The sequence below is a fragment of the Haliotis cracherodii genome, unplaced genomic scaffold (genome assembly GCF_022045235.1).
Source record: "Haliotis cracherodii isolate W230 unplaced genomic scaffold, xgHalCrac1.p SCAF_10, whole genome shotgun sequence".
Taxonomy (NCBI): Eukaryota; Metazoa; Mollusca; class Gastropoda; order Lepetellida; family Haliotidae; genus Haliotis; species Haliotis cracherodii.
In genome coordinates this window covers 55,268,396-55,285,957 of record NW_027266265.1, presented here as the reverse complement: position 1 = coordinate 55,285,957, position 17,562 = coordinate 55,268,396, and the positions used below count along the sequence as shown (strand labels likewise).

The 17,562-nt window shown below is 40.8% G+C and overlaps 1 protein-coding gene across 1 annotated transcript; it reads left to right on the top strand.

Moving 5' to 3' along the window:
• The first annotated feature begins 2,956 nt into the window (after positions 1–2,956).
• LOC139452662 (sphingomyelin phosphodiesterase 5-like) lies at positions 2,957–11,019 on the top strand. Its single transcript, XM_071234205.1, has 6 exons — positions 2,957–3,818; positions 5,303–5,378; positions 6,886–7,026; positions 8,054–8,143; positions 8,636–8,877; positions 9,508–11,019. The coding sequence occupies exons 1-6, from the start codon at positions 2,985–2,987 to the stop codon at positions 9,586–9,588; spliced, it is 1,464 nt and encodes a 487-aa protein (XP_071090306.1). The 5' UTR covers positions 2,957–2,984; the 3' UTR covers positions 9,589–11,019.
• The last annotated feature ends 6,543 nt before the right edge of the window (positions 11,020–17,562 follow it).

The window sequence follows — 17,562 nt, the reverse complement described above, 5'->3', positions numbered from 1 at the left end:
ATAGGGGGGCGGGTACCTGGGTAGGGTTGAGTAATAGGGGGGCGGGTACCTGGGTAGGGTCGAGTAATAGGGGGGCGGGTACCTGGGTAGGGTTGAGTAATAGGGGGGTGGGTACCTGGGTAGGGTTGAGTAATAGGGGGGCGGGTAATAGGGGGTGGGTACCTGGGTAGGGTCGAGTAATAGGGGGTTGGGTATCCAGGTAGGGAAGGGTAATAGGGGGCCGGGTACCCAGGTAGGGAAGGGTAATAGAGGGTGGGTACCTGGGTAGGGGTGGGTACCCCAGTAGGTTTGAGTAATAGGGGGACAGGTACCCGGGTAGGGACGAGGAGAGGGCTTGTACCTGGATAGGATCGAGTAATAGGGGGCTTGTACCTGGATAGGGTCGGGTAATAGGGATGGGTACCTGGATAGGGTCGGGTAATAGGGGGCAGGTGCCTGGATAGGGTCGGGTAATAGGGGGCAGGTGCCTGGATAGGGTCGGGTAATAGGGGGCAGGTGCCTGGATAGGGTCGGGTAATAGGGGTGGGTACCCTGGAAGGGTTTTGTATTAGAGGGGGGGCAGGTAATGACCATATGTACAACTGTAGGCTACAAAATGCAGAGTTGCGGTACTGCAGTAATCTCAGCATGTGTGGCAGTATATTTTGTCAGGAAACACAACAGAAATCAACAAAGAGAGGTATTTCAAGTTTTCAACACAGAGCTTGGAATTTGCACTTTTCTGCATCCAACTAGGTGTTAAGTCATATCTTTGTGTCACAACAAGCAGTGTGACGACATAATAGTTATGTGTTTGTAATGAAAACTTGCAAGGCTTGTGTTTGTTTTGTCATGGTACGATGGAGATAAACATGCTGCACATATGGTTCCAAATTCAATTCAGGTAGCCTGGCTCAATGTTCAGATTTTTCCTATTTGTAACATAGTTTGATACTGTAATGTATAAGTAGAGGGTAATTACCAAACAAATAGTGATTATTTTAATTTGTTAGTGTGTTTTAATACTGCCATAAGCAATATTCCAGCTGTATCAATGTTTCTAGATAATCAAGACTGGATTCATAAACCAGTACTGTCGAGGTACGATGTCACATAATCAACCAAGTCACAGAGCCTGACCACCTGATACACTTAGTCCTACGAGGGGCATAGGTTCCTTAAGACTGGAAGTTTGAAGTTTGAAGTTTACACGATATACAGCTTTTCCACATGATCGCAAAATTGAAGTTCCTGAGTGCAAGGGCTGATGTTCTTACAGTTTGGCCTTCACTCTATGAAGGTTCATACTCCAATGAACTCACACAAAATGAAAGTCAATTAAATAAAGTACACAAATCTCAGATATCGAGAGGATACGCCACTCGTGTAAATATCTCCTTTCCACCCATCACCCAATGAGAGAAACATGATATTTCACTAGACTCATAGACTATCCTATCTATTATATATACTTTTTGTGTTGTTGTCTACCGGAAAAGGAAATTATTTCATTACAAATTTAAAACCTTGAAATGTAAATTATCCCTACCTAAACACACAGGGACAGGTCACCACCCCTTATATTTGTGAATGAAAAAAAGTAGTTTCCTAAAATCCTAAAACATTATAAACAAAAGTAACACAAAATATTTAGGGTCACCAGAATTCTGCATCATACATATAGATATGATTTTATGCAAAATCAACTTTAACGGAAAATATTCTTGAAAACTTTGAGACCGTTGTTGGAAGCGAAAGAATACATGCTGGTTAAGTAACAAAAATGGCGCTTTGTGATTGCGGGTTAAATGAGAATTTTACAGTTTATAATGGCATATTTTCAAGAATAATAACAAATGGCATGAAGAGATATTAACTCCACAAATGACCATCTGTCATTACTTGGCCTTGTCAATGTGGAACTAACATAAAAAGGAAGTTAACAGTTTGAGAACGGACCAGACACTTACAATAAAGGGAGACAATTTGAGGGGAGGTCACTCTTGTATGACAATAGTTCGGTCAAAGTGTCATGTTCACAGCTAAGAAAATATCACTTTTCTCAACTTCGGGAAACTCAGTCTTTCACACTTAAGTATATAATAAAATAAGTTTTCCTCATCCCTGATTTATGCATAAAAACCTCTTTTATCAATTTTGTTAGCATATTTTGAATAATTTATTTTGGGTTGCACCAGTGTTATCAGGTTATAGTATATAACCGTTATACCAAATATAACATTTGTTACATGTTGCATTTTGTTTGTTTTCTTGTTTAAGATTATTTGAGGCATGTAATTGTTACTGAATTAAAACAGAGACTTCTCCAGTCAAAGGTTGCTAGACTGAATCCGTAGTCTAGTGGTGGAGTATCCGCCTGCAGAGCAGAAGGTCTGGGTTCGATCCCCGGCCATGTCATACCAAAAGACGTTAAAAGATGGTATTTGTTGTTACCCTGTCGCTCGGCATTAAGGGGCTAAAACAAGGACTGGTCGGCTCGGAGTCAGTATACTGTGTCTGAGTGGGGTATTCATGTTAAACTGCGGTATCTCAGTGGGCAAGCACTATAAATCGGCATCAGTCTGGACTAGTACAAGCAGCCACACACACAAATGCATATGCACGTCGCTATATAAGTGCAATAATCTTGGATGTGACATTAAACCCCATTTCACCTCTTTTGACTCACGGGATAGATTGGTCAGGCTTGTTGACTTGGTTGATGCATGTCATTGTATCCTAATTGCTCATGATGTCAATCTGTAGATTGCCAGGTCCAGACTCAATTATTTACAGACTGCTGTCATATAGGTGGAATATTGCTGAGTGCAGCGTTAAACAACAAACAAACAAATCATACACACTGGATGAAACTGTTGCAGTAAGTTGCGTGATTTTCATCTCACTCACAATCCTCAGTGAGTCTACAGCCTCTTTTTTTCAAACTAAAACACAAAAGGTTCTTTTTCAGGAATAAAACAGCACATTTCAAACCAGTTGCTCCGATGTTGTACAAGAACACCTTCCCGGGATGGGGACCAGCCCAGTTGGTATGTGAAGAATGTTTTCTGCTAGCCGAAGTCCTCGTCCACCCATGTTTGTGGAGCCTGTCAAGTCTCCTGTCCTTGTACAAGCCGACCACAAAGGAACAAGCACACCCAGGACGTGTGCTGTTCAACAAAACAATATGGACAGTTCCATTTCTGGTGTGGCACATTTGTACGTCCCCCATTGCCTTGGTTGGCGGACTTCTACGTCTGCCACTGCTTGGTATCAGAAGAAAATATACATACGTCCATAAGCCCAACGCTGCTCAGCCTGCACCAATACAGGGAAGATACACCGTCGCTTCAATTAATGTGTGTCTTTTCCAAGAATTCCCCAGTCGTATCAGCAATCTGGACGATCCTTATCGACGGGCAAAGCAAATTGGTGAGCGAATTATCATTGACCAATATTTCTACAAAGATTTCCTTCCAAGAAACGGTCCACAGAATCCGGAATCAAGGTACAGCCAGAGATCCAGAGATCCAGAACGAGTGCCAGAAAGAAGAGACGTAGAAGTCAGCGTTGAGGCCCACTTCTCCCAGCTAGACTTCATCTGTTTCCAGGAAGTGTGGCAACGTTGTTACTCGCGTCTGTTGATAGCGGAGCTGCAGAAGGTGTTCCCATACGTCATCCATGACGCCGGTCACTGGAGCCTCGGCTGCAACTACTTCATGTTCAACAGTGGTCTTATGTTTGCAAGTCGATATGAAATATTAGACGTAGACTTTAAACCCTTCTTGAACAGTTGCAAGTTTGAAGTGATAAATTCCAAAGGGCTGTTGATGGTGAAGGTAATCATTAGAATTGGGAGTCTTTCTTCATTAAGCAAGTTGTGTCAGCCTAATGTAGGAGGAAAGCCTGAAGTGATGCAGATGTTGGATGTGTACCAGTTTGGTGAAATCCACAATCATGGGTATGGTGCTGACAAACCTAGACAAACAAAATCAGGGTGAATCTGGGATTCAAACCCATGATCAGAAGTTTTTGCATGCTTAAAGGCCAAGGGTAGACACAGTTGGTCAAATCCAACTTGTCCGCACCTCATTTCAGACTAGGGTTATGTAAAATAACAAGACTTTGGAAGAACACAACTAGATTTGTAATGCTGTGCCTTAGACAGCGGGACCATGCCATACCCATGAATCACTCAAATGACTTCAAGGGGGCACGGGTGGCCCAGTCGTCTCAGGCGCCACGATTCGCTGTGCAGAGTTGCGTCCCTTGGGCACGCCAGAAACCTATGATTGTGGGTTCGAATCCCGGTTCGCCCCAATTATGTTTCTAGGTTTGTCAGCATCATACCTGTGCTCGTGGGTTTCACCGAAGTGGTAAACGTCTGAGACCTGCATCACTTCAGACTTTCCTCCCACATTAAGCTGACACGCCGTGATATAACTGGAATACTGTTAAAAACGGCGTTTAACCCAACTCACTCACTCACTCGCTCACTCACTCACTCACTCACTAAATGACTTCAAAAATGTCTGTGACATTGTTTATTCATGCACAATCTAATTAAAATCAGACCTGAGTTCTCGCTGCCGCTAAACAAAGATCGGAGGACATCCCATTAGGGGTCATGTCAGAACGACCTTTCATCCGACCAATCAGAGCGTCGCTTACCAGATCATGAAAGTGACAATCGGAATGTGATTTCTAATCATGCAGCCTCGAAAACGTTAAAACGGGGTATTCCGAACGATAGTTACGGGCTCAACGACTGATTCTATACAATCTAGACCATATATTAGCCATTCTAGAACGTTCTTTTGTTCAGGTTTCAAAATTTTAAGCGAGAATTTGTCAAAATATGTTTCGAAGCGTAGTCGCCAATTTGAAATTAGTGCCGTAAAGCACGAGAAAGCTGCCTTCTGATTGACTTATGTCGACTTCTTGTCAGTAATTCCATTGATCGGTCAGAGTTTGCGAAAGGTCGGTCTGACATGACCTATAATGGGATGTCCTCAGATCTTTGTTAAGCGTCAGCGAGAACTAAGATCTGATTTTAATGAGATGGATTCATGCAAAATGTGTAGTCATGCTTTTTGGGGGGCGACGGGGTAGTGGTTAAAGCATTCGCTCGTCATGCCGAAGACCTGGGTTCGATTCTCCACATGGGTACAATGTGTGAAGCCCATTTCTGGTGTCCCCCGCCGTGATATAGCTGGAATATTGCTGAAAGCAGTGTAAGACCATATACACTCATGCTTTGAGTTGCCTAATTGAGATGAGTCGAGTCATGTTATGGTGTCTGTATGTAGAAAACTGTCTGCAGGTGCTGCTCGGCAAGACAGGTGCAGACAAGCGGGATGTAGGCTACATTTTCTGCACACACCTTCAAGCAAACCAAGGTGAGTGTGTCTGGAGTGTATATTCTTTCACATAGAATTTTAATAGTCATCGTACTCAATCTAATTAAAATCAGATCTTAGTTCTCGCTACTGCTAAACAAAGATCTGAAGACATCCCATTAGGGGTCACGTCAGATCGACCTTTCATCCGGCCAATCAGTGCGTCGCTTTCAAGATTATGAAAGTGACAGTTGCCAATTTGAAATTTGTGCCGTAAAGTCGAGAAAGCTGCCTTCTGATTGGTCATTCCATTGGTCGGTTAAAGTTTGTGCAATGTCGGTCTGACGCGACCTGTAATGGGATGTCCTCAGATCTTTGTTTAGCGGTAGCGAGAACTAAGATCTGATTTTAATGAGATTGGCATCGTACTAAGATCACTGAAACCAGGGCCCTGTACAACATACCAGTCTCATTAACATTGTGCTCATTCTTCTCCAATAGACTCCAGGTCCTTCAGCATGTGTGGTGAGGTGAAATGGGGTTTAATGTCGTGTTCAAGATTACACTTACATAGCAATGTGCATGCATGTGTGTATGTGAGTGAGTGAGCATGGTTTTATGCCGCTTTTAGCAATATTCCAGCAATAACACGGTGGGGGACACCAGAAATGGGCTTCACATATTGTAGCATGTGTGTATGTGTTTGTGGCTGATATGAATTATCCGCATGTGGAAAACAGATAATAAATACTTCCTAGATTACATTGAAAGAATAGAGGCTAGTTTCGGGGGGCCAGATCTCATACAGATGCTTGTCATGAGTATGTCCAGATTTGTGGCAGCCTCTGCTGGTTTCTCTGCTGTGGCCCTCATTCCATTTGTCTAGCTGACTGTCGGTTGGTGGGGCAGAAGCATTCACTAGTCACGCTGAAGACCCCGGTTGATTCCCCACATGGGTTCGATGGGTTCTTGTGTCCCTCACCATGATATTGCTGAAAATATGGCTAAAAGGGGCGTAAAACCACACTCACTCACTCACACTCTTCTGATTGTCCATTAAAGTCAGAGGGGGGGTGGGATAGCCTGGTGGTTAAAGCATTCGCTCATCGTGACAAAGACCTGGGTTTTCGATTTTTAACATGGGTACAATGTGTGAAGCCCATTTCTGGTGTACCTCACCGTGATATTGCTGGAATATTGCAAAAAGCAGTGTTAAACCATACTTACCCACTCCTTTAGCATCACACATCCCTCCCACAAAGGCAGAGGCAAGGATAGGGATATGATTACATTTCATTTTTAGGGTTAGTGGGTATTTACAAGTCGAGTATGACAGATGTATGAGGAGTTGTCTCCCTTGTTAAAGAAAACATTCTGAGAGACCGCAACATGAGTTGCCGAACACAATTGTCCAATCTAGTCACAAACAGAACTTTCTTTACAGTATATTGTTGACATAAGGGATGTGCTTGTGATTTGACTTGATTTTGTGGAAGAACGTCATTGAAATCCTTTAGGGAGCCAATTTGTCGAGTATTACGTTTCTGATTTCAAATATTGTGTTCAGGAGATGAAAAGGTGACGGACAAGCAACTGGATGATATCTTACGATGGACAGAAGAGTTCCGGCAGGAAACAGCGTCTAAACATGACAATGTCAAGTTGGACTGTATCAGTGGCGACTTCAACTTTGACAACATGTCACCATGTAGGTTCTACATTGATTCTCCTGTGGCAACGGTGTCACTAGTGTTGTACAACACTGTCCTATAATGATATATGTGGTAGAAACTTGTAGTCATTATGTAGTTGGTACCAGGTTAGTATTGTTATACAACACTGTCCTATGATGATATATGTGGTAGAAACTTGTAGTCATTATGTAGTTGGTACCAGGTTAGTATTGTTGTACAACACTGTCCTATAATGATATATGTGGTAGAAACTTGTAGTCATTATGTAGTTGGTACCAGGTTAGTATTGTTGTACAACACTGTCCTATAATGATATATGTGGTAGAAACTTGTAGTCATTATGTAGTTGGTATCAGGTTAGTATTGTTATACAACACTGTCCTATAATGATATATGTGGTAGAAACTTGTAGTCATTATGTAGTTGGTATCATGTTAGTATTGTTATACAACACTGTAGTTGTTTTCATTATACATTCTGATAAACATATTTGTTGTACAACCCTGTCATATATATATATATATATTTATAACATTGTTGTCATTTTCATTGTTCAACCTTGTAGTCATATTCTCGATGGCTTAATTCTGTAGTATTCATGTGAGAAGAGTGAGTGTTGTTTAACCCTGCAGTCAGTATTATTCCAGCTGTAATACACTGACCTGTAAATCAGAGAAAACATAGTGGTTTTATACCCCTCACCAAGGTTAACTGTAAATTCCTTGACAACCACCCCCCAAATTGTCAGAATATAAAAAAGCAACAAAAAACTATTCCATAATCGTAAGAAATCTCAGCTAAAAATCGGAGTCTATTGTGGATTCCAGCTATGTCTTAAGCATGTGTTTATGAGTCATTATCAAATACTGATGATACCATGTGTAACAAAGTATTGAGACATGCGGCCTTTCACCAAATATCACATAGTGCCATGTCACTGTAGTGTGGTTAGAGTGACCTGCCCTTGATTCGTTGAACAGAACAAATATGTTTTGATCCTTCTGCCAACTTTTCCATGTGGCTTCCTTGAATGTTACCCAGGTGACCATGAGCTGTCCAGCCATCCGCTGTTTGACCAGTATGAGGACCCCTGCAGAGAGAGGCAGGGTATGGACAAGCCCTGGACTGTTGGTAGGTGCAACGGGACAATAAGAGGTATTATGTGGATTTATATCTACTTGTATCCTTCTGAAATGTGTTATATGGTCCCTATGTGGTATGGTTTGCCTGGCCCAAGTCGTTGATTGACATGTCACTGTCATTTAACTAGCACATTTCTGACAGCTGTGTAAAACATCATCTCATCTCTGAACATTGTTTGAGGTCACAGGCTGATTGAATTTGATGTATAACATGTTGAATGATATATGTCTGAACACCTAACAGATATAGGAGGACATGGTTGATACCCCATGATGTAGGACTCCATCCTTACTGGGCGGTGGGTCAACCTGGTGGTTAAAGTGTTGGCTAGTCACGCAGATGTTTGGGTTTTAATTCCCCACATTGGTACAATTTGTGAAGCCTATTTCTGGTATCCCCCGATTTTAATATTTCTGGAATATGGCGAAAAGTTGTGTGAAAACATGCCCATTCACTCACTCACTCACTCCCTGTTTTTAGGAACGTTGCTCCGGCACAACCGACTGTGGGACCAGGAAGTGTCAACTCCGGAGGGCCTGTGTTCAGTATTGAAGGATCCACTCCAGCGGCAGCGCTACATGGTGGACGCTGACCTCCAGACCAGCACGCCTGACTCCATTGACAATGCCTCATGTAAATTTGATCACCACGGCAACGTCATTCCGTCACCTCTCGGAGGAAAGCGAAGAGTGGATTATATAATTCACCGTAAAAATGTTTCTGTAAGTTGGATCATGATGAAGTGTAGAACTTGCCTCCATTCGTTTTATTGGCAGCCAAATAAGGCATACCTAAAAATATTTGTGATCCTGTCATCAATATCTTTGTCAGTAATCTGAAATCTGCCCTCCTATTTGACCATCCATCCATCATAATTGTTTGAATAAGTGGTTTTTTTATGTTGTTATGTCCAACATGTGTTCCTGCTTTTCGTGGTATCAGAACTTCTATTACCGTACCTGTTTTGGCATTGTCTTGTTTACCATGTGTACTCTCTGAACAACAAGGGGGTCATGGGTGGCCCAGTCGTCTAGGGCGCTGCAATTTGCTATGCAGAGTTGTGTCCCTTGGGCATGCCAGAAACCTATGATTGTGTGTTTGAATCCCGCTTCACCCCAATTATGTTTCTAGGTTTGTCAGCACCATACCTGTGCTCGTGGGTTTCACCGAAGCGGTAAACGTCTGAGACCTGCATCAATTCGTGCTTTCCTCCCACATTAAGCTGACACACTGCATATAACTGGAATACTGTTAAAAGTGGCGTTAAACCCAACTCACTCACTCTCAACAATGACATTATATTCTATATTTTGCTGTTATTCCATATTTATTTTACCACTATCTATTTCCAGAGAGCATCGAAGTTCAAATTTGTAAGCAGGTTGGCCACCTTGACTGACCATATACAAGTAGCTCTGACCTTGGAAACTTGACCTTGGAAACTTGTCCATGGACTGCCCTCACTTTGCTGGCATAGATATGTCTAGTGGTCCATGTCTGCAGTGTGATTGTTTCTTGTTGATGTCACAATGGTGTTCAGTCTTTGTTGAATTTCTGATATTCCTAAGTCCAGTGAGATGACATCATTGCTGGGTTCTGCCATAGTGAAAGATTTCACCACACAAAGTACAAACACAGTGACACTAAATAATGGGTCAACAATGAGCCAAGAGGAGTGGGATACTAAAGGATGCAACTATGCACACCTAATTGAGTTGCTTCCGTCCATTAGGCCATGCTTGCCTCCCATCCAAGACTCTTTAAATATGCATGTCCACAATGGCCTTTAGAATAAGTTAGGATAGGATCATTGCTGGGTTCAATTTCAGCTTCATTAAGTGGAAATGAAAACATCCTATCCCAAAGACCATGGTTGGCATGCAGGTCATTCGAGGCTCAAACATAAAAATGGCACACAAAATGTCTGGTTCAAGGTACACAAGTGATACATTTTTGTTTGTTTATTTGTTGTTTAACGCCGCACTTAGCAATATTTCAGCTATATCATGGCGGTCTGTAAATATTCGAGTCTGGACCAGAATATCCAGTGATTGACATCTTGAACATCCACGCAATTTGGATCATGACATGTATCAACCAAGTCGCGAGTCTGACCACCCGATCCTGTTAGTCGCCTCTTAAGACAAGCATAGTCGCCTTTTACGGCAAGCATGGGTTGCCGAAGACTTGTTCTACCCTGGATCTTCGCGGGTCCAGTTATACATGAATACAGACTCAATGGGCCAAAGGATACATCCCAAACAGCCATTACCATTCAAATTTGTTTGTTTGTTGTTTAACGCCGCACTCAGCAATATTCCAGCTATATGACGGCGGTCTGTAAATAATCGAGTCTGGACCAGACAATCCAGTGATTGATATCATGAGCATCGACCCACGCAGTTGGGATCGATAACATGCATCAACCAAGTTAGCGAGCCTGACCACCCGATCCCGTTAATCGCCTCTTACGACAAGCATAGTTGCCTTTTACGGCAAGAATGCATAATAATGTAAATATGATGAAGGTACTACTTACTTTGTGTATTTACACAACAACGAAAACATCATACAAACATAAAAAACCCGTTATATAAAATATTTGTATTATGAAATTATCATTTGCTTTGCAGAAAGAAGGAGGATTATATCGGCAGTAGTCGGGGGAGAAGTTGGAGACAACAAGGTCGAAGGTGTCATTCATCAAAATAAATAGATGGTCTATTGTCCTTTTCTGTGATGAATACATCTACATATGTCAGAGCTTGTGATGTTTTGTTTTAATAGCAATAGTTACATGTCTCGTTCCAGGTTAGAGTTTACAGTTTGTTTTTCATTGATCAGATATAAATAGAAAACCCATCTTCCCGAGGCAAGTAAGTTAACTGACTATAAAAGCCCAGTTACTAAACAAACGATAACAAAATAAACTAGAAAACTTCAAGGCCTTAGGCGTATTCTTAATAGAAACGGAACTAATAAAACGCATCTAAAAACACAATAACCTACCAAATCAAAATCACATAAACAAACAAACATCCACCATACCCAGCTCCCTTAGTTCTCCTCCCCAATCCCATCGGCATCTATTCAAAATCTCAAAATTCCCAAATTCTATATAAGCAACCCCTAAAACCCCCCTCTTGGGTTGCACAGACCACCTTCGCCCCTTTCGGAAACACATTAAATGGCCTGGCCGGGCCCGTGTGCGAAATACGCATCAGTCGGAAAGCGCACGTTAAATCTCCAAAGTAAGTAAGTAAGTAAGTACAAACGTTATTACAGTTTACGATATACCAGTATGTATCTTGCACCATGCTTGTTGCAGCTATACTGTTATACCTGAAATACCTAATTATTTGTATGCTGAAATATCAAACCTATCGGGTAATATTAAATAACAACTGTAAAATTACAATCGTCCTCTCTTCGTTTGAATTTAACAGTGGCCTCCCTTTGAAAAAACATATATCGCTCCGGCAAACCTCATTATCACTGCTAGCCCTAAACTGGCATTAACCAATAACATTTGATTACTTTTCGGACACATCGAAAAGTCATGTAACAACGCTCGTAGTTTAATGTGTAGTTTTAATTCATTGGAACTATTAGCATTATAAAGTAGTCGCGAATTTACATGAAATAAATACGTTAATATGGCGTCATATTATTCTGACAAATAGTAAAGCATTTACACCAGCATTTTGGCAAGTAAATCTAGCCTGGATTTATCTATTACATGGTATGAAGATAATTTGGAGATATATTTTGTGAACATCGAGAATATGGTGATCTGTTACAAGTGTCTTCTAAACGTCTGGATGAGTTTAATTTATTTACACTTCCTGGGTTCCTGTGCAATTTACCGGATCGTAGTTTTCTGAGGCGTTCGTAGTAGATTTGGTATATTTGTTTTATTTATAATAGTTATACAATTGTAGCATAAAATTAGATGTATTAACTTATTTGTAAAACAAATAGAATAAGTTATAAAATACTTTTGATATCGGATCGGCCTTTTCTTCACACGCCCTCGAGAACCCACGCTCGTAAACAGCCGTCATATTTACATTTCCTATCTTTTTCTTTGAGTGAAACTTTTTGGAAGTATTACCGACGGCTTGATAGCGGTAACATCATTGTCAATCTATTCAGACCAAGAGTCACCCGAAACCAACCCCTGGTCGTAGAGTGGGCATTTTTCAAGTGTTATTTCTAGGTCCAAGACGAAATCGTCCCAGTCGTACATTGCTGTGGCGAATGTAAATTGAAATAAATGTCGCGGAAGACTCACATGTTCAGCAAATAATTTGCAGCCAACTGACATGTGCTAATGAGAGATATAATAAAACATCATTATATTGTCTCTGATTTTACCAAAGACATATTGTAACAATAATATATATATGTATATATATATTGCATTTAAAAATATACCCAAGATAGTTAAGTGTTCAATCATAGTATATACTACATATCCCGGTGTACTTTAAATTGCATCCGAAATTATATAATATATGGCGAAATATACGTGAATTATGACGCACCGAGTTGACAATTCTTTTAGATACGTCCCTATGCGGGTAGACGGAGCCCGGTCGCAACCCGGGCACGAGTCGCTTTTCGGCTTGTCCCGGAATAACACGAGTTGGTCACAAGCGTTATGCACTGCACACCTTCGCGCGGCCTACCTTCAATCAATCAGCGTTCACAGAACCTTCAGCCTTCGTGCAACTTACACCCTGCTACTTTCACGACAACCACAATTCGTTACGCAAGCTACGGTACCAACACGGCTACTGATACCGATTTAGTAGTTAATGTTACAGAACAAGTATTAATGGCCAATGCAACAACAAAGGTTTAACAACCTAGACTTCACACAATACAAGACAGTATAAACCTCCGGTGACGTCATCCTATTGTTCTCCAGTCGGGTTAAATCTCCTAAACAGGGACGTTGTAATGTGCCTGGGATTTTATAGGATAATTAAGTCAAATTTGCTATATAATGTGTTATAATATCCCAGGGATTTTATATAATGTCCTGGGTATTTTATTAATATAACTTCCGTTCAGATTGTAACATGTAATGAAATGTAAAATGACAAATGTTTTCTTTAAATTCCCGAGGATCGAACTCGCAACCCTCATTTCTGTAGCCCAGTGAGTGTACTACAAGGCTACAGAGGTGTTGTTAGGCTGCACTGCTTTTAAGAATGTCCTTTTCAAGATCCGTACGCCACCAACATATATTTTACGCCCTTTTCCTAAGGTTCACGAAAAGTATGTTTGAAACATAAAAATGTTGATAAATGTTGTTTTGAGGTTCAAAATCGGTTTATAAGTAAGATAACACACTTCCCCTCGGGTTGTTATGATATTTAAAACCTTTTCCCTCGGAAAATTTAATCCCTCGGATTTAACAACCCTCGGACGTGTTTTATCCTATACTTGGAGGATACATCTCAAGATATGTATCCCTCAATATGAGGATTATGAAGTAATTACGTGGATTACGAACATACTGCCGACATTACCGCCATCAAGGAATTTTTCTCCCATATACGGTCTCTGGTACCATACATCATTTAAATGACACATAAAACCTACTTTGAAAATAGTTAGTGCGAGTTATAGGTGGCGTTATGCTATTCGAATTGGTTCGACAGTAGCAACACGGCTATTGTAGCATTAACAGAAACTCTACTTGAAATATCAAGCGTTTTACATGGAAATATACTACAGAATAATACTCCAAAATGCACTATGATCAATTATGGATATCAAGAAATTACACATAAATGTATTTTGAGTGAAAAGCATTACATCACATTGTAAAATTACAGTACAATTGAAGCGCCCTGCAAATCACTAAACAAGACAATCGGATTTGTCTCCCATACCCCTGGGACTGATTCCATTAAAATGACTATGGAAAGTTAACTTGATATACCTAATGATATAGAGGGGAAACCTAACAACATGTGTACAACAACCAGGGAGGTAGTTCATATTCAGTACTAAATAAACACTTTAACGGAACTATTGTCATACGAGAGTTACTTCCTCTTTAATTGTCTCCCTTGGTTGTAAGTGCCCGCAAGTGTTGACGTCCTTTTCACGTTAGTTCCACATTGACAAGGCAAAATAGTGACAGATGGTCGTTTATGGAGTTAATATCACTTTTTGCCATTTGTTATTCTCTCGAAATTGTTTCGTTGTAAACTGTTAATTTCTCAATGAACTCGTCAATCGAGAGTGTTCGTTTCGCAAAGCGCCATTTTCGTTACTTGACCAGCTTGATTCTTTCGCTTCCAACAGCGGTCTCCTAGTTTTCAAGAATATTTATTTGTTAAAGTTGATTTTGTATATAATCATATCGAAATGTATGACAAAGAATTTTCGTGACCCTAAATATTTTGTTGATACTTTTGTTTAAGATTTTGCAAACACGAAACTACTTTTTCAGTCGCAAATACAAGGGGTGATGAACCGTGCCTGTGTATTAGGTAGGGAGAATTAACGTTTCAAGGTTTTACATTTGTAATGAAATAATAATTATTTTTTTCGGGTGTAAACTACACAAAAAGTATATAATAAATAGGATATCAATATTTCTTCATCAAACTTGGCACACAGTATGGTCTAGTGGTAAACTGGTATGTTTTGATGAACACACAATTTTAGCAACAAAAACGCATTGGATGAGATGACTAGACTGCGGAATGAAAGATTGCTCACCTGGAAACACCCTCGACTGACTGACTGACTGAGTATGGTTTTACGCCGCTTTTAGCAATATTCAAGCAATATCACGGCGGGGGACACCAGAAATGGGCTTCACACGTTGTACCCATGTGGGGAATCAAACCCGGGTCTTCGGTGTGACGAGCGAACGCTTTAACCACTAGGCTACCCGACGGCCCCTGGAAACACCCTCGAACAGTCATGGTGATGGACTCAAGGTGGCTCGATTGATTGTTCGATCACCCAGTGCTCATTTTGAAGATGTGAAGAATGAAAAGTTTGTCGGTGTGGTTCATGTTTTTTTTGTTTTCACAGATTCTCACATTAATGATTACTGTGAAAGAGACTACCAATAATATCAAGTCTATGTACAAAAGACACTACACATGGTATCGCTGTATATGTGTTTCCAAGAACAGTGTCCAGCTATGTGATGTAACGTCATCTCGCAATGTTGAAAACATTTCTTTCTTGTTGGCACGTTCTGCATTGCGTGTGTGTATGTTCCTCTAAACGTGTCATGGAACGGTGGTCACATTCCCTGACTGATTTCATGGAGGATCTCTCCGAGAAGCATGTCCTAGTAACAGAACATTTCAACTGTGATCTGGGTGAAAAACTGAAATTTAAGATTTCTTTAATGTGCAGAAAATGACTCAACTCTTTCACTCTCCAACTCACTGTCTTTGAGCTACACTGGACTTGTTGTTTACTGATCATGCCAGTGCTGTGGCATTCCAGACATCAGTCTACTACTCAGATCATCAGATGATTGGTGAACATAGTTCACAGTGGCTAATGACTACACACAACTGGACATGTCATATTGGCGGGGGATATGAGTGTTTCATGCTTGTTTGTTATTACGCCGCACAATCAGAACATTTCATTTAGCATCAGAAACGTGGCCTTCATTCAGAAACAGTACACTGCCCAGAGATGTGGTCAGCAAAATACTTTTCAAAGCAACGTGAACCCAACTCAAAGCATGTTATTTTTGGCAGTAACAATACACATTACAGTAAACTACGGTTATAACGAACACGCTTATAACGAACTAACGGTTATAACGAACTTACTTTTTTGGTCCCGACTATTTGCTGTAGTTATGCTGTATATATGCTTATAACGAACTATGGTTATAACAAACTAAAATCAGTAGTCCCTTTGAGTTTGTTATAACCGTACTTTACTGTACTATGCTCAGTCAGCAACGCGAGAGAAAGTTTGTGCTGAGTTGGTGATAAGACTAAGAGAGATGGAAATAGTGACATTACTTCTGAAACAAAGGTTTTATGGAAATAGACATTATTTTGGATTCTTAATCAGTATGACACATGTGAGTGGAATCATTTCTTTATTACGCATTATTTCTTAATCCTTTTGAGCTCCCCTTGAGAAAAATGCACTGATCACCACCGCTGTCCTAGCAAACCACAATTTGTCGAATGACGTCAACAGTCTTTAGCGTTGACGTCGTTTCTAGTGTTACGCCAACAACGCAGTTCGGATGATGGAAATAGTGCACTGGTGAGTGAGAAGTGATATTTGCATATGTACGCATACGGTTTTTCACACTCCGGCGCAGTGGTGACTCAGCATAACAACACTGCCACAGGCTAATTTGCATATCACGTGTCCGGACTTTTCTCTTGTTTGTAAACAAACGCGCTTTTTCAGAAATCAGTATAGAACGGACTTAAGCAATGTATTTACTTATTGTTTTGCATAATTAAATAGATATGCTACTACAACTGCGACAGTGAGTTGCATGACAATATATATTTATACATCAAAGTGACCGTATCTCTAGCTCTCCGTTGGGCTTCAGTGACAGCACGTGGAGCTGTACAAACAATGTAAACAAAGGATAACTACGCAAAACCAAATAGATATTCGCGCAAGGGATACTTTCTTAATGAACCGTAACCATTCTTTGACATTTGTTTATGAAAATGGGCAGACTTGTCAAACATGAAACGGATGAAAAGCATATGCTATATCTTGAATGGACTGTGAAAGATGTGACGAATCGTCACATGGCGCTGGGCGGCTGCCGGCCGCATGGAACTCTGGGTAGGAGAGTGACGGTTTTTATGAACTAACCCTTTGGGTAAAAAAAATGGGATATAATATTAGTGTTTATGTCATACAATGTTTACGACACAAGTGTCTTATTCCGGTACACTCGGGACAGATAATCCGCCATTCCTCGTAAAGTATTATCTCTATAGTGTAGCAAATGTTATATTTGGGATAACACTTTCTGAGTAAAGTACAAATTCTCGTACTTAGTCCAGTCCGGGATTCGAACCCACACTGCCAGGGTGAGGCCCCTAATCGCCAGCTCACAGAGTCAGCGATCTAACCCACTCAGCCACCGAGGCTTCAATAAAATGAAAGTCCGACAACTGGTAGTCTAGATCAGGTACTTTGTGTACCCCTCTGACAAGTGTAAATTAGCACGGCTCCCATAGCCGAAAGGTATGAATCGCCTCAGCGATCAGGTTATTTGTTTTCACATGGAACAATTTGACCAGTCACCGTAGCACGTGATCGCGAGAACTACATGTTGACATAGAATCATCAAACTACAACAAATATGACATTTAACGAGTCGATGCATGTCATTTATGATATATATGTATCCATTCTCT